This window comes from Hemicordylus capensis, chromosome 1, assembly GCF_027244095.1.
Source record: "Hemicordylus capensis ecotype Gifberg chromosome 1, rHemCap1.1.pri, whole genome shotgun sequence".
In the NCBI taxonomy this organism is placed as follows: domain Eukaryota; kingdom Metazoa; phylum Chordata; class Lepidosauria; order Squamata; family Cordylidae; genus Hemicordylus; species Hemicordylus capensis.
In genome coordinates this window covers 264812415-264836828 of record NC_069657.1, presented here as the reverse complement: position 1 = coordinate 264836828, position 24414 = coordinate 264812415, and the positions used below count along the sequence as shown (strand labels likewise).

The 24414-nt window shown below is 43.0% G+C and overlaps 1 protein-coding gene across 3 annotated transcripts in view; it reads right to left on the bottom strand.

Moving 5' to 3' along the window:
- Window positions 1–273: 273 nt before the first annotated feature.
- FGF18 (fibroblast growth factor 18) overlaps window positions 274–24414 on the bottom strand; it is a 148398-nt gene continuing 124257 nt past the window's right edge. For all 3 annotated transcript variants that reach the window (XM_053290784.1, XM_053290777.1, XM_053290793.1), the window contains 2 exons: window positions 20175–20281; window positions 274–2232 (listed from right to left, as the gene is read on the bottom strand). In XM_053290784.1, coding sequence (XP_053146759.1) covers window positions 1966–2232; window positions 20175–20281 — 374 coding nt within the window. In that variant the 3' untranslated portion in view covers window positions 274–1965. The remainder of the gene's footprint in view (window positions 2233–20174; window positions 20282–24414) is intronic.

The following is a 24414-nucleotide window of genomic DNA, read 5'->3' as shown; positions in this document are numbered from 1 at the left end:
TTTCCTCTCCCACTGCTGGCTTTTGTGCTTGCACTGCAGCTGACCCATGTGCAAAAACCTGCTTCTCCATGCAGGCTGCTTTTGGTACATTGGGATGAACAAAATTAGATAACTATGTGGGCAGTTTTTAAGCAATGAAGAGCTAGAGATATTTTCACTAAGTAAAGACAGGTTGTTGGATAATAGCAACTGAGTAACATCGTTCTCTCATCATCAGGAGCGTTACTAAAGCTGAATGTATTCTTATTCTGAACAATCACAATTTTTTTCTTATTTAAGGAAAATAAAGTTTATTTTAAAAGGCTTTTGACTAAGAGTGCATTTTTAACAACGTACATCAACTTCTGGAGGTAAGCACAATAGCCCCCTTGTCACTTAGTCTGGCTGTCCCTTTGCCCATGTCCCAGGTACAGGACCGGTTCCAGTGCACTCCCCTTGATAGCTTACATACAGACTATACAGAGATGCTTATGTTGGACTTTCACTTCAATCCTAAATACATTTACACTCAGAGGTAAGTGATTTTCACTGGAGCGTAAGTCCCTGTCAATGTGTTTCCAACCGGGGTGAAAAAACTGGCAGCCATTTGCAGACGATGGCGGCTCCTGGCAGGCAGATCCTAAACACATTGACTCGGTAGAGCAGTGGACCCAATGCTCCAGCCCTGCCTTCAGTTCTTAACGGCAGTTCTTTCCAACTTTGGTCTATTCCAGTTCAGACAGGAATTGTCAATGCAGCCTCTGGCTGACCAAGGACAGACTTAGATAAGCTGCTGCCATTGAGAACTGAGTGCTGACAACACTTTGAGAATGGAGCCCATCTCCCCCCGCCCCCACCAAGCATTTCATGCCATGATGCACCCAGATTGGCTTGCTCAGGCCGAACAAGGTGTGCACAACAGCAAACAAAACACAATCCTTTGCACGTCACATTTTGAAACTCCACCTGTACTCTGACAAGGCAGCAGTTTTCTCAGGAAGTAAATATTACGGAATGAAATTCATTCTGTGGGCCAGGAGAAGGAGTAATGAGGCTCCCAGCTTTCCTGATGGCAAATTCTGAACTCTAATCTAAATCATCAACAAGCTCAACCCCAGGTAGCAAGTTTTAGGGTCTCATTGTAGTTCAGTGAAAAGCTGGGGGAGGGGGAACATGTGAACAGCAGTAATACATGTATGTGTTTTAAATAATGTTTTTTAATTGTTGAGGCAGTAATACTTGGTTCATGGAACTGCAATATACAGAGAGGTGAAATAAATAGCTTCTATATATAATATATATTTATATATATAATAGAGCTGGTTTTAAAATATTCCCTTATCATTGGTGTATTAGGTTATTTTACTTAGTCACTTGAAGGTAGTTAGCAGCATTTTCCAGAAGTGAGCATAATGCAGGATCACAGAGCCGTGACACCTTATGTCGTCGGAAAGGTTACAAAGGACTGAGGTTTTGAGCTCTCCAAGGAAGCTCAATGACTGATTCGCAGACCATCTTGTCTCGGTCGAGTTTGCAGCAGACAATAAAAGAGATCACTGCAACACCAGAGAATTATCCAAGGGTTTCAGAGGCTTTGGGAAAAGAACTTTGGTTTTCTTTGGCTTGCAATGTGTGGTGGGTTTTTTGTTGTTGTTTTTTAATTTTAAGATGAACTTTCCCCCCAACCCAAGGGGATTGGCTTGGAAAAGTTGTCCATTCCAAAAGAGAAATAAGCACCTGTATGTCAATCCACAGCAAAAACAAAAACAAAAAATGTCAATTTAAATAGAGCCATTCATTTTCTTCTTCAAGTTACAATAAATCTTTGACAGCTTCCCCAGCGTTTTTTTTAATCCAGTTTAAAAAAAAAAAAAATTAAACACAATGTACAAAAATAGAGCTTCTCCCTTATTTTTAGTGTAAAAATATTTCTCTGGTACAGTCTATCTTTTGTAGTTTATTCGCACGACAGTCTTTATCTATCCTTTAACTGGGGTTGGTGGGTCGTATTCTCCTAGTCCTCTTGGTCACTGTGGTATACTTGAAAGGTTTCTGTAACTCCACTTGACCCTTTGGGTATCTTTTCATAAAATGAACATCTTGCTGGTTTTCCCGTGTCTTAGGCCCTTTCCGGGGCCTGCCCTTTTTGGTGAAGCCAACATACCAGCCTGAATACTTCGCAGACATCAAGGCCGTGTAGTTGTTCTCTAACACTTTCTCAATGAAGACGCACTCTTTGCTGCCGCCGTCAGGCTGTAAATGAAATAAAATATGATGAATAAATTGTAATCGGATACACAGCAAAGACACATCTGATGTTCTGAACATGAAGGCTATGCCTGTTTCACTTGATTCTACAGAAAGCAAAGAGGGCAAAGCCTTAGGATATTATTTTATTACTTAACAATTTAATATAAGTAAGGCTGTAAATATGTGATGCTTCCACAAACGTGCAGATGAATCACAGGGTTTGGCAGTGGGTGCAGAATTGAGCTTGGTGAAAATCTTAGCTTTTGTTTTTTTAGGGAAAGGGCACATTTCTTGCCCTTATGGCTCTGAAGACATGTGTCAGGCCCTCCTGCCAGCTTCTGGGGACTTGGGGCACTCACCAGACCTCTTAATGGTGGAAAGGGAAGCTGCACAGTGTCCAACCTTGTTGGGACCTGGCAGGACCCTCCCCTTGGCAACAGAGAGAGCACAAAGGCTGGGGAGTTAACCGCCCAGGGCTGGGCCAGTATGGCCACATGGTGGCAGCAATGGGAGGGCTGCCGGAAGAGAAGGAGGGGCTTAGGGTAACGGCCACCCTAGAGGCTGCTGAGTAAACAGCTGGGAAGACAGCTTGGGCCTTGGGGAAGGGGCCAGAGAGAAAGGGTCAGGATTGCCCTGGATATAGGGCATTATTTAAGGAGCATATGGTGAGAGATGGATAGATCAGCAGAGACAGGAGCTGGCTGGCCCTAAAGGCTCCCTGGGAGGTGCAGGGAAACCCCTCTTGCTGACAGGTGGAACAAGTTTGAAAGTGTGTGAGCAATGCCATTACAATCACTGGAGTCAGAAATAAAGGTATATGAATGAGATTTTCAGTTGCTGGGGGTGGAGCTTCAGCGTCCTTGACCCGGCTATGACTAGCAAAACCATGATCATGCAAACATCACAAAAAATGCTGACTAAATCATTCCAAATATGAGCATTCATACAAAGTTTACGTAACTGATACAGGTAGCAAATTTTAGCTTTTCTTGGCACAAAATCACCTGCATGAAGAATTTTAAACATTTGCAATTCAGAGTACAAGCATCATATAAGGATGTTACACACAAGCAGTCAAATGGCAAGGCTCCCTTTGATTATTTAAAGATCAGTCCAGCACACCATGCATGAAATCATAACTACATCACTGCCAGTTGTGACGAACTCAGCTAGATGATATTTTAGGCCTGAAAGGATCTACCTGACTCTTCACAGCTGGTCATTTCTTCCTGTGCTTAAGCTTGCAGGGGTGCAGTCATATACAATATTAAGCTTGAAATAAGCGGTCTCCTAGTGCTATTTGATTCTCACCACTGTACATTTTCCATTAAGGATCTAGTCTGGCAGCAATTAGCAAATAGTTATGCAGCACCAACAACTACAAATCCAGTTGCAACGTTCAGACAAAGTTAGCGACTGAGCCTTGGAAATCACATTTGCCTCCCAGTTTATTGAAGAATTCACGTACACCGAAAGAAGAAAAGAGATCAAAGGCAGCTCACTCATTTGACTAATGCACACTGGACGTAAGTAATAATTGCATTGCTTATAAATTGTGCTGAACAGCACAGATGGCCAAAATGTGAGGATTTGCCTCAGCCAAGTTGGAGGCAGGAAGAAAATTCTTTAGCTTCTCTCCAGAAAGCATACATTGATTCCCTGCCGGAAACATACAGTAGAGCCATAGAGATATGATCCCAGAGATCTGAAGTAATCTGTCAACTCTGGTCCTTTCCCTTGATAGCTTGGCTCGCTCATGCTTTTGATGCGACTGCCAAATCAGCATGGGGCATTCTTCAGATTGTGAACTTTGTAGGAAACTGGGTACGAGAAACAGATGAGTGATGGCAGTCAAGCGCACCAGAAAGCGGAGAGTAGGAACATTCCGGATTATGAAAACACTACAATTTCTAACAGAATTGTATCACTCTGAGTCCTAGACTTGAGTAGAGTGGTGTTTTTTTTGGGGGGGGGGTTAAAGGAAAAGGAAAGAAAACAGGATTGCACGATTGCTTCAGATTCCTGTACAAAGCTGTCAGAAGTCCAAATGCACTGAAAAATTAGTCTAGAATAAATCTTTAGTATGTCAACCCACAACTGGGCTGGAAACAAAGAGTATCTCAAATCAGGCTTGTTCAGAAATTGTGTCTGTAGCTCTGGACATAGAGCAGGAAAATCAAAGAAGTTGAAAAGTGTGATGCACCTGACATGCAAAGTACGTTATCCTGAGCTTCCAGAAAACCTTGGTTAAGCAAAGCACGTGTTATCCAGGAATAACCTTTTCCTGTGGACAGCTATCCAATAATTCATGTAACAGTCATTAACCAATTCAATATGGGAGCAATTTGCTTTTTGTGGCCTTGCAGATAAAACATTTATGTCTGGTACTTTACAGTTGGCATTGGGGTAGATCTGATAAAGATCAGAACAAAGGACTTAATACCTATGATCCTTTGTCCATTTGTGAGGTTATGGAGTATTACAGGTGAGTGATGATATTCATGCACAATTGCTATAAAAGGATGTGAACCAGATGTAGGGCATGATCTACTTGACATTAAGCACTTGCATTGATTCCAGTTGAAGTGTTAAGCACATGCTTAAACATATCCCAGTGACATCAATGGAATTTTAAATTGCCTAAATTTGGCTGGCTTGTTCAGCAATGTATTTACATTCAGCAATGTAAATACAAACAAAGGTATCAAAACTGGTGCCTAGGAAATGTCACAATGCAACTGATGTGTTTGCATCAAAACGGCATCAATGGGCAGTAGGTTATTTTGAACTAAAACTGGGCATTAGTCTTAGAAATATGCTCTCATTTTTAAAAAAATTCATTCCACTAATTACCCCTGAGAGGCTAGCTTTATAGTGCTATATTGCTATAAATCTCTGCACCGAATGTCCTTGAACACAAAATCTTTGGGATTATGAATATGCATAGGGTCACAGTTTTCTTTTTTTAAAAAATATATGTGTTTGCTAGGCAGAAGTCTGAATTGGTCATCTCCCTTCAGGGATACAGATCCCACACTAAGCATTTGAGGATGTGAATCAAAGAGATGGTAATGAATTGTTTAGTTTACACACACACACACACACACACACACACACATTTTATTGAACTCCCCCCACCAACCTAATAACCCATCCATATTTCCAATCCCATAACACAGGGTTTCTTAATCTTGGGCCCCCAGATGTCTTTGGACTACAACTCCGATCACCCTCAGCCACAAAGGCCATGTCTGGGGGGTGATAGGAGTTGTAGTCCAACAATATCTGGGGGCCCAAGGTTAAGAAACCCTGCCATAACATATTTTCTCCCCCCACCCTCCGCAAGTGTCTTTCCTCTCCCCACCAACAATATTAAGGGAGGAATTGCTGCTGCAGCTTTCCCTCTGCACTTCTGTCTCCCTCAGATACTTCCCATAGAGTTTCACTGCAACAGCTAGAGAATATAGCCCTGGTTTTCAAATTGCTACCAGGGAGTCAGCTGCTATGTCTGTATGGCTGCAGTATTTTTCAAGTAAAGCAAAAGTGATGATATTTACCCTACTGTGTTACAATGTTGCAATAAAGGCTATCGGGACTATTTATGCACAATGGGCCTCATTCAACATGAAACCAATGGAGATGAAGGGACTGGAAGAGCAAGTGTCCTTTAAAAGGCCCTGAAGCACTTATTGGATTGTTTGTGCAGAGCATTTGGTTAATTATCTCTCTGGTAGTAAACACAGGGAACATCTTGAACTGATACTAGGCAGATCTGCTGAAACATTTGCTACCCTTATATTTACATTCTCCAAATCTGCTGACACTCTCCACACCTTTTACAGTCCAATTTGGTCTACTTGGAGCTTTGCCTTCACATTTCAGGTTATCCAACTGGAGAGGATCAAAGGAGTTTTTTGTGGCACAAATGCTTTCTCTAAGCAAAGCCTTCCGTTTAGGCCACTAATTGCTTGCTTGCTGCTCCGAGGAAATTCTCCTGAGCTTCGATGGCACCAGAATATTACTACCACCCTAACCACATCTATTTGGAAGTCAGTCTCTCAGGTTTCAATGGGACTTGTTCCCAAATAAGTATGCAAGGGATTAATGCCCACACCAGCACTGAACAAGTGCAGCAGTTGGGCACCATTGCGCTGACTACTTATTAAATCAGAAAAAAACCGTGAAGGCTGCAGTTGTAAATGCACTGAGCAGAGAGTAAGTCCTATTGAACATAGCAGGACCCCCTTTGGAGTAAAAATGCATCAGACTGCACTGCCAGCCACCTGAGAAGTTTGATATGGGAAAATAAGGACTGCAGACACTTTCATACAAGCCCTGACAAGATGGCTAATTTGAAAGACACAGAAAAGGTTTCAGGGTAGCAACATGTAAGAAACTTCTTGATCACTCCCAACAGCAACAGCAACCAAGCATGGAACAGTTTGGAATCGGGTTGCTCCAAACACTCTCTCCATTTTTGCCACCCCACCTGCAGGTGGCAGAAATGGAGGGAGTCTGGTATTTGGGGGAGGGCACGGCATTCTGAAAGTGTTGCGGTGGGGTGGTGGATATACTGCTAGTTAGTGGTAATGCAGCAGTTGTATCTTTTCTTCTTTTTAAAGATATTTTTACATGGGGGCTTTCCACACAAGCAGCGTGGAGCACCTGCAGGGCTTGTGAGGGGAAAGTGAGCTTGACCCACTCTCCCCACACACAGGAATTCCGCCCTCCCTGGGCGGCAGAATTGGCTGTCCACACGATTGCCGGCTCCATCATGGAGCCAGTAGGGGCAGTGGGGATCAGGGGCCACCTGGCCACCGGAAGTCCCAGAATGCCCCACTCGAGTGTGAGGTGCATTCTTGGAGACCCCCGATGCCGGGAGGCATGTTGTAGCCTCCCGGTCTGGGGTCTCCTCATGAGTCACCGTGGTGGCATCTCACAGTCAAGAAAACTCACTCCGCCAACCTCGTTTTAGGGGAAGGCTACTTTGGCAGGCGAGCCGCCATTGAACCACCAGGCTCACCTGGTGGTTCTCACGATGGGGAGAAACCAGGCTGGGCTCCACTAGCCCAGTCTCCCCCCAGCATGAGAATAGCCTCACTGTGTCTCTATGGCGGGCAATGGCAACTGCAGCACTGGAATGACTGGAGGGATTCCCAGCAGTTGGCTCCATCCTGCAATCTCTCCCCCCGCCCCCCGAATGCCTCAGGACTGGCATAGCATCATTCTGGGGGCATTTCTAGAAAAATGGACGTGGCTTTTTAGCAGCTTCTAGCACTACTGTCAGCACCCACAGGGGCACACGATCCAGGGGAATGTTGTTCATCAGTCATTTGGAAAATCTAATAGGAAATGGGGAAATGACCAGATTTTCTAATAACATGATCAGGTAACAAATATGGATGTGTAAATTAATCTAAACATCCAGTTCTCCAAAGTCTAGCGTTCATGCGACTACAGTACTAACATTTACACAGCAACATTTCAAGAGCTCAGTGAGCTTCACATACATTCTCAGGAGAAAAAAAAAATTCTAGTAGTCCTGTACAGTAAGTCAGCATTATTTTCTTTACATTGTAAACTGTGGTGGGGGCTGAAGAGAAAACAGCCTGCTTTGGACCACCCAGTGAGTTGAAATATTAACTAGGAGTTTTCTGTTCTCACAGCCTTGCACTCTTAACCACGACACTATATGTGATCTAAGTGTCCTATTCCGTTTGGATTCTGGTTTCCCTTAATCCAGCCGCCAGGATCGTGTGTCTCCTCAGGGTACATGCTGCCCAAGGAGACACAGGGATGGGGGAATTCCCCAAGACACCGTGCTCATCACATGGTGCCTTGTGAGTTATCAGGAGGCCAGGAAAACAAGTCCTAGCCTCTGTGGATCCATGATGCGGGAGCAGTGCGGGTTGTGCGAGCACACAGCTCGTGCACTGAAAAAATGGAAAAACAGATCTGGGGGGAGGTTGGTTGAACCCTGCCTCCCCCGCTGCTTGCCTGCACAGTCATATGAATCACCCCGTGTGTGGATGGTGCTTTGTACAAAATTCAGAAATTTAAAAATGGAAGCATGAAGTGTTCCTAATGCACTGGTTTTAGTTCAGAAACAAAGTCAGGTAATTTGGAATTCCAAAATCTAGGGATAAATTGGGATGAGAGAAAAATTTAGAAGTACCCTTCACTTCACTACAAACAGATACCATACCAGTGTTAGTTACTTTTCCGGTTACAAGGTCTCGTTTGCATTTTAGAGAGTGCCAAGCAGCCTGCACACCCTACACACTATAATTTTTTTAACTTTAATCTAAGTAACAGAGTTTCAGTGATGTAAAGAACTACTCTCAAGTGTATTCAAGCTTACATCTCCATGAGTTTCGAAAACACAACACTGAACAGTAAGAATGTCTATATCCCTGAAATTGTGCACACTCATAAAAAGATGACAGGGTCTGGAACTGCCAGCTGCACTGGTGGAGATTTCTGTGCATGGCTGACCTAGCCTACGGGGATGGGGTCCTGGCTCAGGGGAAGAGCAGCTGCTTGCATGAAGAAGGTCATTGATGGAAAGCATCCTCAAGGATCAAATTGTAAAGCACATAGAAGAACAGGCCCTGCTGGTCATGAACCAGCATGGCTTCCGCAAAGGTAAGTCTTGCCTCACCAACCTTTTGGACTTCTTTGAGAGTGTCAACAAGTGTGTGGATCAAGGTGATCCAGTTGACATCGTATACCTGGACTTTCAAAAAGCTTTCAACAAAGTTCCTCATCAAAGACTCCTGAGGAAACCTAGCGGTCATGGGATACGGGGACAAGTACATGTGTGGATTGCTAACTGGTTGAAAGACAGGAAACAGAGCATAGGTATAAATGGAGAGTTTGCACAATGTAGGGAAGTAAGAAGTGGGGTCCCCCAGGGATCTGTACTGGGACTGGTGCTTCTTATTTTATTCATAAATGATCTAGAAGCAGGAGTAAGCAGCGAGATGGCCAAATTTGCAGATGATACCAAATTCTTTCAGGTAGTGAAATCCAAAATTGATTGTGAGGAGCTCCCAAAGGGTCTCTCCAAACTGGGGGTGGGTGGGCGACAAAGTGGCAAATATGGTTCAGTGTTGGCAACTGTAAAGTGATGCACATTGGGACAAAAAAACCCAACTTCAAGTATACGCTGATGGGATCTGAGCTGTCGGGGACTGACCAGGAGAGGGATCTTGGGGTCGTGGTGGACAGCTCATTGAAAGTCGACTCAATGTGCGGCAGCTGTGAAAAAGGCAAATTCCATGCTAGGGAACATTAGGAAGGGGACTGAAAATAAAACTGCTAATATTATAATGCCCTTATACAAAACTATGGTGCGGCCACACCTGGAGTACTGCATACAATTCTGGTCACCATATCTAAAAAAGGACATTGTTGAACTGGAAAAGGTGCAGAAGAGGGCAACCAAGATTATCAGGGGCCTAGAGCACCTTTCTTATGAGGCAAGACTACAACACCTCGGGCTTTTTAGTTTAGAAAAAAGGTGACTGCAGGGAGACATGATAGAGGTCTATAAAATCATGCATGGTGTGGAGAAAGTAGATAGAAATAAATTCTTCTCCCTCTCCTATAACACTAGGACCAGGGGTTGTCCCATGAAATTGATTGCCAGGAAATCTAGGACCAACGTACGGAAGTACTTTTTCACACAACGCATAATCCACTTGTGGAATTCTCTGCCACAAGATGTGGTGACAGCCAACAACCTGGGTGGCTTTAAGAGGGGTTTGGATAACTTCATGGAGGAGAGGTCTGTCATCAGCTACTAGTCGGAGGGCTATAGGTCACTTCCAGCCTCAAAGGCAGGATGCCTCTGAGTACCAGTTGAAGGGGAGTAACAGCAGGAGAGAGGGCATGCCCTCAACTCCTGCCTGTAGGCTTCCAGTGGCATCTGGTGGGTCACTGTGTGAAACAGGATGCTGGACTAGATGGGCCTTGGGCCTGATTCAGCAGGGCTGTTCTTATGTTCTTATGCCCTGCTGTTCCATCATCTTCCTCGCAGTCTCATATGGCTTCCAGATAGCATCCCCCCATGAAGCAGAGCAGGCTGAGCTGGTCACCATTAGGGGACTGAGTAGGAGTTCCCCCCTTGGCCCAAATTAGCCCAAGGTCAGAATTTTCTTGTTGTTGTTTTCTTACTCTGCACTGCTAGTTCAAAGTTCAGTGGTTGCAACAGCAGGATCAGGGCAGCTAGAGGAATATTTTAGGGGAACTGGCAGGCAGGCATTCTCTCAGGACCACTGGGCTTTAGGGGAAGGGAACTGCCACCCCACCCCTCTGAAGAATGGCTGACTCACCTACTCAAGGCAAAGGGGCTGCGGGGGGGGAGAGGGGGAGAGGGGAGGACTTTATGCAATGCTACAATAGGTAGGTTGTATAGCATTCCTCACGTTTCCATTTGTGTATGTGGAGTAACGCCTTTGGATCTCATCTCTCTCTCTTTTCCTAACACTGCTTTAGTGGATGGTGCAACCGTGCTTTCATGAGCAGAATTTCTCCTCTGCACACAGAAGAGAGCTTTGGATCCAGTTCAATGTTGTTCTTGACCCTAAAATTCTCTCTACACGACATGGGCACCAAACCCCATTTAGAGTGGGCCGTATCTAAAGTTTCAGTGGAAGGTGGGGGAACAGCTTACCACAGTATCAGAGTTACAACAACTCATAAATCTCTCAGAGATCTTGGCAGATTGTTGTGGATGTCTAAGAAGATTGTGGAGCTGGAGCTACTCCTTTTGCATAATGAAGCCATGGCCTCGAACTATCATAAGCATCTTCTGTTCTCAGCTGTCTGTCTCCATGCCAAGAAATCCTGAAAATATGACCATGGAGATTCCCCATGGTTTCTGCATTTTCAGCTGCTTCACAGCATTCTAGGCCAGGCCATCCCTAACAGTGAATGAGTGCCAAGTGTTACTCATTACATGCATTCTTCCTCCAACATACTGGCCCTCTGAACCTGAAGAATCCTCGGAGAAACATGCTCAGGAGTCTTGGCAGAAAGCTCAGCAAAGATGTCAGAGGGGCACTGCAACAGCTGAACAGGCTCCCAGGGAATCCCAGGGCATTTCTTCCTTTTTAAAAGCTGAATTCTTCCTAACCAGCTTTTAAGGGAAGATTCTCAAAGCAGGCTGCAAGAACAGAGAGGCAAGCTCAGCAAGAAAGTAGCTAAAAACATACACCTAAAACAGAGTTAAACAAAGCACTAGCATTAAAAACTGCAGCAAGAACCAATTCTATTTCTGGGCAAAATAAGAAGGTCTGGCACTGAAAAGCTGGGTACCCATCAAGGAGCTCTGGGGTGAGTGTTCTAAAATGAGGACTCTACCACTGAACGGGCCCTCCCCCTAGTTTTTGACCACTGCCTAATCTCTGTTGGTGGGGGCACCTGGAGAAGGGCTTCTAAAGCAGAACTCAATGCACAGGCAAGTTCATGTGTAAGGAGGCCATCTTTCAGGGGGCCATGTCCTTTAAAGATTAAAAGGGACATTCTGAATTGTGCACAGAATGAGCTGGTGAAAATTTAAAACTGGCAAGATGCATTTTTTAATAGTATGGGAAATAAAGCAAACCTAAGAGAGCAGAATTTTGATAATGGCACATCTTCATTTGCGCACAGTTTCCTGCCAAGCAGCCTCTGTGCATATCTATAGACAATATGTAACAACTATACAATGTACCTAGAAGAACTGGGGTGAACTGGTAGAGTGCATGGGAAAGACTCCGTGCCCGAGAGCTTAGGCAGTCACTACCATTCAGAGCAGACAAAATGGGATGGACTAGTCAGCACAAAGCAACCTTGGGTCCCCAGATACTGTTGGACTACAACTCCCATCATCCCCAACCACAATGGCTGGCTACTATAGTGAAGAGGAAGAGAGCAGACACAGTGCAATATAAAAGAGTGACAGTGCTTTCTTGTTTCTCGTGCACAGTCTCTTTTAGCTTTTCTCTCCAGTTGCATTCCCCCTTTCTCCTCCCTTACGGCTGAATCCTGTACTGTATCTTTGAAGAACTAACACATCCTACTCCTCAGGAATTTTAAAACCTCTTCTTACTAACTCTTCTGTCTTGTTCTAAATATATGCCCATCAAAAGTTTTCCTTTTGATCTACTCTCTTTTATTGTCCCATCCACCTGGGGAAAATCTTATGTGAAGAGCTCCCATTGAAATCATCAAGAGTCCTGTTCACAGAAGATGAAGCTCAGATAAGAAATATGAGCTGTAGGAAGGGGAAGAGAATTTTGACCACGGTTTGGCTGAAGTAGCTAAATTCCTACCCTCAGTCAGCCTACTAGTATCTATCAGCAAATCTGGAGCACTTTGAAGGCAGCACAAACTGAAGATAATGTAAAACAGCTTAGCTGCGATCTTAAATATTTACATTTTTGTTCTACTGCATGTCAAGCTGACATTTTCTAACATTTTAAGATTATCTACCTGGCAGGGTAGCCAAATCAGGATTCAACCACAACAGAAAGGGCAGTGTTTATATATATTAATACCTTCCATTTATGAAATATATGACCAACATCCAGCTCTACTAACAGACAAAATAAGTGCTCTAAACAGAACAGATTCCTGCACTTACCCCTGACAGTAACTGACTGAATGCTCTTTGAATGACAACAGGAGAGTATATGTAAAAACCCAGCATCTTACTCCCTTCACAATCCATTTGGTCAAACTATAAAGCCTGGAAAAATTATACATATTGCTACAATAATCTTTTTAGGCATGGTGCAGTAAATTGATATATTTTGTTTCTGACCTTGATATTGTAGTTCTGCCAAAACAGACAATTATACAAAACAGTACTTATGTTCCATTCTGTACCTGATTTACAGGATGTAAAATGTTCCATTCTACACTTGATTTACTTCCCAAAGGGAAAAATATATGTATTGGTGGTTGTGTATACAAGATAGTTGAAGGAGGAAAGCAGTGGCTAGAAATAGAACCTCTTGCTCAATTTGATTGGAGGTTTAAGTGTCAGCATGGAATATGCATTCAAATGCACATCAAAATATACATCCCATTGAAAGCAATGGAGTAGAAAGATGGTGCCCTCATTTGTTTGCATATTTTAATGTGCATCCCACTAAAAGTGACGGAGCAGATACACAGCATCTGCATTTTGATGCACATTCCAGTGTGCATTGCATTTACACTGGTAGTTCCTAAAAGCCATAATATTAGAGGCACTCTGTGGCATTTCCATAGGTATCTGAGACCTTTGGACAGAGCACAGGGGACAGGTTTCACACATCTCTTCTTTCCTTCAGAGGCTTAACTTCAAATGAATAGACTCCTCAATGAAGTAAAACGTGAGCCCTCTGAAGCATTTTGCACATCCTGATCTTTCCCTCACGAATTCTCACCTACCTTCTTCGGTTTTCACTAATTCACAAAATACTTCTGCTATTTTCAACTACGTTTATTTCCAAAGATGGAACTTACCTACCAAGGTATCACTAAGAGTAGCTTCACACTCTAAACGGGGTGCGTGTGTGTGTGTGTGCTCTGTGTCGATTCTTCAGGTATCTTTAATTACGTTACCATAAATGACTGGAAACACATTAGATAGATGCATTTCTCTTGTTTCATATAATGTGACATGTGTAGGCATGACAATGGACTACAAGCACAATAGACACTGGGGATCATTACCATTCCTTTCCAAGGAATGACTGCTCTGGCCCTAGTTTCCATAACAAAAACTGTCTGTTTTAATACACACATTCTGAAAAAGGACCTCCATTTTAAAGTTGCAATGTAAACAATCCAAAATCCTTACTACCCTTTGAAGGATACTCCTGGCAGGAGTCAGTGTTAAAGTTTAGCCAGTGTAGTCTTTGGCATTAAGCAACAATTTGTTTGTGGTCCTCCAAAACGAGAGAGTTCCCCGCCATCTGGTATCACTGTAGTAACGCTCTGGTAACTTTAAATATATTGGCTTAGAAAACAGTTATCTCACCAGAAAATCTTAACGTTTCTCCGTGAAAAACCTTGCTTCATCTGTTTTCATTGTATATAGCGAGTTCAAGTTCAGACCATGTGGAGTGAGTGACTTGTGTGCTTCAGGCCTTAATGTGAACGGGGTGGGTGGGTGGGGTGGGACTGCTCATGAAAGATGCAGGCAAGGGTGGAAAGAATAAAACATTTTAAATTCCAAAGTTCTCTCAAGAAAGAATGACAATATTAAGGTGATTTCCTGGATGGTTTGGATTTCAAGTCCTTGTGGCTTCTAAAGAAATCTTGAACAGATATGGTAAAAGTTAGAGAACTAATTTGGCGTGGGAACAACATACTGCATAACATAAACTTCATTCCTTCATATATATTAAAGTGTTATACTTCAACATAGATGAGTCAAAGAAGTTAACAAGACAAATATGTCAAACAACCAACTTATGTGAGGGAATGTCTATAAAGCTGTATCACTGTCAGTCCAGTGGGAACCATGTCCAGGAAGGAAAACCTGCCCACATCATCTCTATCTATTTATCTTTCCAAAATCACGGATTTCCTTTTTCAAGGGCACCAGTGTTCTGGGGGTCATTTTCTCCCATGCAGTAAATTTGGAGAGCTACACAATTATAGCCCAAATAATCCATATGAGTCTTTGGAGATGGCTATTCCAGTTTTTCAGCTACCAGAGTTAAGCAATGGTCCTGTTGTTGCTCCTAAGCAGATTACCTCAAAGATAGGATAATTACTGTCACTGTATCACAGCTACAATTGCTGCAGAACTATCAAAGGCTTCCTAGTGTCCTGCCTTGGCCTTTTAATGCCTGCATGAAAGAGAGTTCTATGGGACAGGCACTGGAGTTCTATGGGACAGGCAGGAGGAAGCAAAGACTCACCACAGGCCAACTGTGAGGGAGTCAGGAAATAGCAACTGGGGAGAGCAGTTATGATGAGAAACCAGGTAGTAGGACAAAGATTAACCAGACACAAGCAGGACCACGGACAGCTCCAAGGCAGAGAACTTACTCCAACCACCACCAGAACCAAACTGAACCCTTATATACTCATGCGGGCTCTCCTGCCTTGGGTTAGCAAAGGGCAATTCCTTACAGGGGCATGTTCTGACATGAAGACTAGCACTAAAGTGATCTGCAGTTTTGTGGCAGGCCCTCTGGAATCTCAGGACTGGCTATATGCGGGGTCCTGGAAAGTTGGCAGGGTGAAGTTAAAAGGCTTCAGCTACCGGCTCTCGTGGACTCAGCCACCAGATTCCTGGACCTGCACTAAATAGTGCTGCTGCTTCCCCGGATTGCTTCTCCCTTGACTACAGTGTTGATAAACTGGGGGCATTTCGGTTCTCTAAGACCACATTTTCCAGGTTGGTATTAGTATGAATATAGTACTGCCCCCTTCTCTGCACTGGTGTCAAACTTGCTGCACAGAGCCATGTCAACTGGAAACTGTACATCTGGGTTTACATCAGCCTATCACAATGTTGCAGGCACTGTAAACATAATCAGGGGCTCTCCTGGAAGAACTAACTTTCCCACAGTTTGGGGGAAGCCAGAGCCCCACTGGTGTTCATGGTGTACTGCAGATTGGGAGCAGAACTGAAAATAAAACCTGCTATAATTAGTCAGGCGACTGGTCCTATCTACTCTGACTGGTGGGTGCTGCTTAGAAAACTGTACCCCTTGGGCCAGCCTGGGGACTGCACAGCTTCCTGGAACTGTAAAAATTAGCCATTCAGAGATTTTGCACAGTGCCCGCTGAGCAGCAGGAGGTGTGCAGGACCTTGGCAAAAATGGGCTTTGATTTTCATGGATTGCATACTTGTTTAAAGCACTAAAAATGCAAATTTCAACACAAAAGTTGAATCTTCGATAAATTTGGCTCATAAAAAATACATGTTTTCAATACCAGAGAGGAGGACTAGCTAGTGCAGACAGGCTTACCTCAGTTTAAACTGGAAAATCTTAATGAAATATAGCCTTGACCTTGACTAGTCCACTCATGTTGAAAACTATTAGCCTTGTCTACACTAGCTATATTTGCTATGTTGGCTGATTTGGCTACATTTTTCCTTAATGTAGACCAGCTGTGTGTATGCACGGAACACAAACATACAATAAACAGATTTAGAATCCTGTTCGTAATATCATGGCCAAATCTAGCTGTGAAGTGACAAACAATAATGAACAAGGAAAGGGGGAAAGAAAAAACTCGGGGGAGATTACATTCCAGTATCCTGAGAAAGCTCCATTGGAAGCTTTGATGCAGAAGAGCTGGTGGAGATGTAAATTGGCCTTGATGAAGGAAACATGGAAAGAAGAAAGCCTGGCTCATTTGAGGTCTGAGAATTAATGCGCTTGCCTGGGTGCTTAGCCTAACTAGCTCCAAGGTAGGTAACACACCCCATTTCTGCAACGGTTAACTTCTGTCAGGCTGAGAATAGCAACAACCTGCTCTCATTTGTAATAGCCTTTGTAGATGATTATATGAAACAAAGATTTTAAACTCAAACCAGGTTTCCAACTGGGGAAGAATCCAAAGATGCTCACTGAGCAGGAGAAGAAAGCCAGATGGCATATGTTGGTATAGCTAAGAGTTACGCAGAGTAAGTCAATAGGAAATGAGCTGTGGGGCGGGGGGGAATTGCAGCCCACAGTTTCATTATTGGCAAGTGAACACTCTGGGGTGATTGCAAAAGAGCTTTATGGGTTTCTTTCCCTCCCAGGGTAGACTTAAATATTTGTATCATAACCGAGGCACAAACTTGTATCTAGGGGTTTACTGGCTGTTTAGAAAGCATTTGGTATATTAAAAATGCAGTTACTCAAGCTATTGCCACAAAAAGAGCTGAAACTATGATGCTAATTAAAAACATAACCTTTGGTATCGCTAATATTAGTTTCTTTTCTGGGGTTTCTTTTTTCTTAAGAAGCTGTTAATATGGGCAATGCATCTGGACTGGAACGCTTTCCTTCCAAAACGGAATGTTCACACAGGATCCCTCTTGCTTCGGCAAATGTATTTTATGAACTTGTCAGCAACTGAGGTAGGAAAGGGGGGGCAGGATAAGATTCAGATGTGATATTTACAAGGAAATGCACACATATTTTTAAGAAAATGCAAGTTTATGGTTTTACAATTTGACACCATAAAAAGTCATATTGCAGAATCAAACCTTTCAATTTATACTGAGAGACTAAAATTGCTTCCTGGCTAGGTTTCAGTTAATGAAATTAAAGGATTTCACATTGAGATTTTGAATTTAAAATTGTAATTTCAATTTCAAAAACTTTGGGGGGTTTTAATCCACATCTTGTGGTAGCAAAATGCCCACCTCAGCTACACTGGTGCTAGCTGTTGTTCATATGGTTTGTACTTGAATGTAACATGAAAAGTATGTGCTGTGTACACCTCATCTCGTCATACTAGATCCTGGTTACAGACTTAAGACTGGAAATAAGGACCTAATCACACAGGTCCTTTCTCAAGTGTGATGCTGAATATGTGCTCATCTACCTCTTCACCCATTCCCAACCAATAGACCTATTTATTTTATTTTCTATTATTTTGTTTTCTTGCTTAAATAATATATGTGTGTGGTTTCTGATCTTGCACATCATGCAAGTTGTAGGGCTGCATTCAGAAAACAAGGTTGGGTTGAGGTCCCACTGTTGATGAGGGGATAGTACAGGTGGTAAGAGCAAGAACTGATACAGCATCATGGAAAGGATACTGTGCTACAAATCAGGAAGTCTCCCAGTTCAAATATCACCTCTACCATAAACTTACTAGGTCAGTGATCTTTGCTATTTTTCAAGCAAGGACCATATTGGCTTAAAAAAAACCCTCAAAAAACCTTTCAGTGTGAGAGCCATTTCCCCCTGTGCTGACCTCTGTGAGTGCTGCACTTTCCCCAGTGCCTGGAGCGGGGGTGGCTTTGAGAGCTCTGTCAAGCCCCAGTGCCATTCTAGAAGTGGCACAAGGAACTGCTGGGAAGTGTAGTTCTTCCCAGAGTTCCATGTGCATCTTCCAAGATGGTGCAGCAGTGCCTGGGGAGCATTGGCCAAAGCTTTGCACAGGCCTAACAAACAATTAGTCAAGGAGCTGCCCTCAGGGCAGGCCTGCTCAACTTAGACCTGCCCAGCTGTTTGGGGGTCACAAGTTGTGGTGACAGCCAACAACCTGGATGGCTTTAAGAGGGGTTTGGATAACTTCATGGAGCAGAGATCTATCAATGGCTACTAGATGGAGGGCTATAGGCCACCTCCAGCCTCAGAGGAGTAACAGCAGGAGAGAGGGCATGCCCTCAACTCCTGCCTGTAGGCTCCCAGTGGCATCTGGTGGGCCACTGTGTGAGAGAGGATGCTGGACTAGATGGGCCTTCTTGGGCCTGACCCAGCAGGGCTGTTCTTATGTTCTAACTCCCGTAATCCCCGGACACAGAGGCCAATAGCCAGGGATTATGGGAATTGTAGGCCAACATCTGCAGGAGTGCCAAAGTTGATCAGCCCTGCCTTAGGGTCGATGGGAGCTGCCACAGGCTCCCAGGCCTTGCAATGAAAAATACTGCAGTAAGAGATATTGGGCAGGGTACTCTCTTCCTCAGTCCACCATCTGTGACATCAGGATAATAATATTGTCCTATTTTACGGGCGGGGGGTTTGTAAAGATTGCACTGTATGTGAATCCCTTTGAACATTTGGAAGTGCTATATAAATGCTAAGGATGGTTAGTTTTCACAACCAGCAGGGCATGGTTGCCAACAACAATCTTCCACATACAGCATAAATTTAAAAAGTTACTGCTCTGTGAATGTTTACATAATCAACAAGAAGAAGAAAAAAGAACACCAACACAGCCCTTGTGCTGCTGCTGTATACATCAGCTCTAAAGCCCACAGCTAGTCCAGCTGGCATGAGAATGGGCTGTAGGGCTCAATAATACTTTGAGGCACATCTCACACAGCTGTCTTCTCAGAAGTAAATAACATCCCATTGCAGCAACTCTGGCACCTGGTTTCTATTTGGGAATGTGGCTTTCAGTCCTACGCCTTTGTTGACTCAGAACTAAATTCACTTTCTCCTCCCCCCCCCTTTCTCTTTCTTCATCTTCTTCTTCACTGTGATGGCAATGTCAGTGTTTTAATAGCATGTGGTAGCCAGGGCGGGTGCTTTTTATTTGTATCTGGTGAACTGCTCCCTGCCTCTGTCAAGCCACAGGCTTGCCAACGATATGTCCCCCCCCCAAAAAAAAACCCTGGTCAACACTTTCCATACAGGTGAATTCATTTTCATCAAAGATGCTCCACAATGGAGGCAAATGCCACATAATTTGTTACATGACTCCATTGTGTGTGTGGGGGGGGGTGGGGTGGGAATCAAAGGTAATCAAGAATGGAATTCTGCTAGAACCAGGAGGCCCCTTCCTGATAAGATGTTAAGAATGCAGAATTTAACTTTATGGCATTATATTTTTGGTGTTCTTATTAAGACAGAAATTGCATTGCCAAACTTCTTTAAATGTTTCTACAGTTCCTTCCCCACCACCACCACTTTTTTTTTAAACCACCAAGGTAAGAGAGATTTATATCATGTAACGCAAGCACTCAATTGTTTTGGAGAGATGCACACATCTTTTATCAATTTATGCAACTGTAAAATGGAAACCTGTGTGTACCCAAAGAAATCAGTAATAAAAACCCCAGTGGTTAGCCGCAGTACTTAATTTTATGGGTTAGAGAGTTTCTTTTTCTTTTCTTTTCTTTCTTTAAGCAAAGACATGAATGCTTTAAGAATTCCACATTCTTCAAGTCCTGCTTTTCATTTGGGGTTGACAGGCAAAGTTCAGAACACATCATTATGGGGTTCGCAGTCACTGCTAAAGGTAACGCTCATATTACAAATGAATTAATAGAAAACACTTACCTTCCCTACTAGCTTGCCTTTCCTGTTCATGCAAAGGTAAAAGTCTGTCTCTTTCCCTTTGATCCGGACTTGACTGCCAAATGTGTCTGTTTCCACTAGAAGCTGGGCTTGTAAAGGAAGAAGAAAAAAACAGGCTATTACCAGACCAGTCACAGAGCAGAGAAGATGCCCTGCAAATGAGTGGAGAAGATGCCTCACTGGGTAGGGGTGGGGATAAAACAAGCCAAAAGGAATAAAGCCCTCCTGAGCTGCCATAGCATGACTTGCCAGATCAACATGAGGAAAGCTTATGCTGGAGTGCATTTCTAACACAATAGGAGGACTACCACTGTTGTCCGTGGAACTCTATTCAACTGGAAGACATTGCATTTCCATAAAATAAAGCATATCCCCAAAAGGGCATTTCAGTGGGGTGGGATTTGTGTCACGTTAGGTTTTTGACAGATAAAAGATGGGGTATTTCACATTCATTCTCTCATCCCAAACTAAACAAAAGTGAGCCCATGCGGAAATCCTCCTTCGATGTGATAGATGATCATAAAGGAAAGCACTCAGAGTACAGTATATGAAAAGTGTCTTTCTTTCAAGCTATCACAGAGTCTAGCTACGTGGGGGAAGCCGGTAGGTGGGTGAGGTCTGGAGGCACTTGTCCCTGCCTGTCCCCTGCCTGGTGCCACCTACGCATGTCCCTTTAAATAATGGCAACTACTGCCTTCCGACTGTACATCTCAAAAGCAATTCTACTGACTGTAACTCCTACCACAAATCTAATTGGAAGAAAACAAAGGAAAAGAAAAATACTTGAAAAGGCATTCCTAAAGTGGCTGCTCTACCTGGCAGTAAAGAAAAAAATGAGCAAGAAGGTTGCTAGCCCTGTGCCTCAGTCACACTGTGACTTGTTCTGCCTCTGCTGCTGAGAGAAAAGAGCAGAACATTACAAAGAGAAAGGAGTTCTCTAGAACGTTCTACTGCTGTGGCCAGTGCAAGTTCAGCCCCATATGTGGGATTAGACGAAGGCCACCATGAAGAATCATTGCTCTTGTTACAGAATTGGCGTATCTAGGGAAAATAGAGCCTAGGGCAAGCACTGAAATTGCGCCCCCTGTCCAAAGATCTGACACCCATCTTTCAGATAACTTTACCATAATATCAGATGAAAAATACAAGTCAAGCTCATCAACCTATTAATATTTCAAAAACTATTTAGCAGTGGACATAGCCAGACCAAAAAATGCTGGAAAACTACAAATTTCAGTATGCTGGGGCTCATGAAATACCCAAATACTATGTGGAGGTGTACTTGGAAAACTAAACAGAAGTGCCTGTCTAATTCTCTACTATGCACTGTAGCATCACTATTACATAAGTTTTAAAACTAAATGGAGAATTAACTTTTCCCAGATACTCTGAAAATAATATACAGATATACATACAGAGTAAACTGTGTCACTGCTTGGAATATATTCTAGTATTTCAGAAAGACAGTTCAAATGAGAGAAAGAGAGCAAGAAACTCCCAGTGGGCCTTAATACTAAGGATTTCACACTGATTCAAAGACAAACTCACCATTCATAGCCATATTATTAAGACATCACATTTAACTCACTTCTCACAAGAAGCAAAGTAAGAGCAAATGAATACAATCCTAGCTCATAAGCTTCAGCTCAGTATTCACAAGCCCTGATTCTCTGTACATAGTGCCAATCTGAATATGTGTATAGTGACATATTATATTAATTTTTTTTAAAAAAAATTTACCTGTAGACCCTTTGGGGGGCTTCCTAAAGGCCATGGGGGGTCTGCAAAGGTTTCCCCTCCCCCTGCTGGCCTCTAGGGCCTCACAGGGACCATTTGAGCATGTGCGGTGGCCATTTTTTAAACTTTTTTTTTTTAATGGTCGCTGAAAACAAAATGGCCACCATGCATGCTCAAATGGACTCTGAGAGGTCTGGCATGGCCTATGGTCTCACAGAGGCCATTTGAGCATGAATGGTGGCCATTTTGTTTTCGGTGGACATTTAAAAAATAATAATAATAATTTTAAAAAATTGTGCCCCCCTTCAAGCGGTGCCTGTGGCACTTGCCCTGCATGCCCTACCCTAGATACGCCCCTGAGAATTGTATATCTCATGCAAGTTACTACAATTCTGTAGTGAAAGCAGAATTCACACGTGCTAACAGGCCATGTTGAAATTTCTATGAATAGAAATGCTCGGATGCTCATCTCATCCACCTTTACAACAATCCCTTCAATTAGGCAGTTATTATTATGTGTGTTCACACATACTTGTTCATATGTTGAAAATACCCACACATCGTTCAGCCCCTTCACTACAACTACTGAAGTAATGAACCAAGCATTACAAGCCAGTTCAAACCACATCACTGAGTGGCGCATAAACCATGAGAATGTTGTTGGTCAAGTATGTACTACATTCTGGAGGCCCTAGAATTGCTGTACCTACCTGTAGATTCAAAGAACACCATTAATGGGTGGGGTGAAGATGTGAGTAATTGTTGAAGATGGATGGATGGATGGATGGATGGATGGATGGACATTAAGCATGTAGTCACCTTAAGTGGTGCAGCGGGGAAATGCTTGACTAACAAGCAGAAGGTTGCCAGTTCAACTCCCCGCTAGTATGTTTCCCAGACTATGGTAAACACCTATATCGGGCAGCAGCCATACAGGAAGATGCTGAAAGGCATCATCTCACACTGTGTAGTAGGAGGCAATGGTAAACCCCTCCTGCATTTTACCAAAAGAAAACCACAGGGCTCTGTGGGTGCCAGGAGTCGAAATCAACTTGACGGCACACATTACCTTTACACCATATAATCTTACATTCTACATTTACAGCTAGCATAGGTTAGCCTACATAGGCCTAAAATGGACACAAAATGGAAGACAGCAGTAAATTTCTCAAAGATGGATCACATCAGAAATTGTGAAACATTCCCTCTCCCAATAATGGCAGCAGGAGCTGCCACCGGGGAGAAATAAAAACACAGCCAGTACAGTTATTTCCTTCATCTTTCTGGCATGGAAAGGTAGGTGCTGCTGCAACACTGAGTGTATGGTGGCATCTTGGGGCTCTCTTCTTGGCAGACAAGGGCTGGAAGGGGTCTCTTCTGTCATTGCTACCTGTATTGGTTGACAGACCCAGAGAGCACTATCGGCAAAGAAAGCATCCTCATAAAGGAATAGCATCAAGTTCAACAGAGCGAGACATGTCTATTCCACCAGTTGGCAAAGGTTCCCCATTACATGTGCAATGCATATACGCATGATGAAACATTTTTATAAAAACCTCATAAAACATGATACAGTGTTAATTTAACACAAGAGCAGAAGCCCTTAAATATTATCTAGGGAAGATTCAGAGAAGACTGTTTCTGATTCAGCAGTTAAATGTTTACCTCAGTCAAGTTAATCTTCGATTGGATAACGTTATTCAAGGTGCTGCAGGAGACCTCTGTGTGTATTTCAGTTATCAGGTGTTGTTTGTTTGTTTGTTTGTGGAAAATCCAAATTTGGGGTTCTCCTTTTTAAAAAAGGAGGGGGCACCATTTTTGAACCATCAGAAATCTTCTTGAGTATTCATATGCTGTGGTATTAACTACAATTCCCATTGGGATTAACATGCACTTTTAAAACCAATTTACTCATAATTGGGGGGTGGGGGAGTGGACTTCCCACTTGGGTAAATAAAAGAGCTCTTCCATATGCCTTGATGACCCTCTCATCCACATATGAAATATAATTAAAACCTATTTAAGATCAACTATTAAGATCCTATCATTTTAGATTTCTCTGGCTCTCTTACTACATGGTGAAAAATTGTAACTGTATGAAGAGCTTCATTATCCTAATTTTTCTGGAATAGCATAGAATTTAAGTATTTCATCCCCTACAACAGGCATATCCTGCGATAATAGTAATCTTGCTTTCCTTCTTCAGAGAAATGTTTTCTAAAGATTTTTGTAATTTTTAAAAGACTATTTGCAATTTTTTATAATGAAGTACTCACACTTTGGGGAGATAGATAGATAGAGATAGAGATAGAGATAGAGATAGAGATAGAGAGAGAGAGAGAGAGAGAGAGAGAGAGAGAGAGAGAGATACTGATCTATATGCAGAGGTATCGAAATGTTGCCTGGTGTAAATGTCTGTGAAAACCTGGTATAAATGTTTGTGATTAAAAATATTTTACCAAATTCAACAAGTTTGTTCGTAACT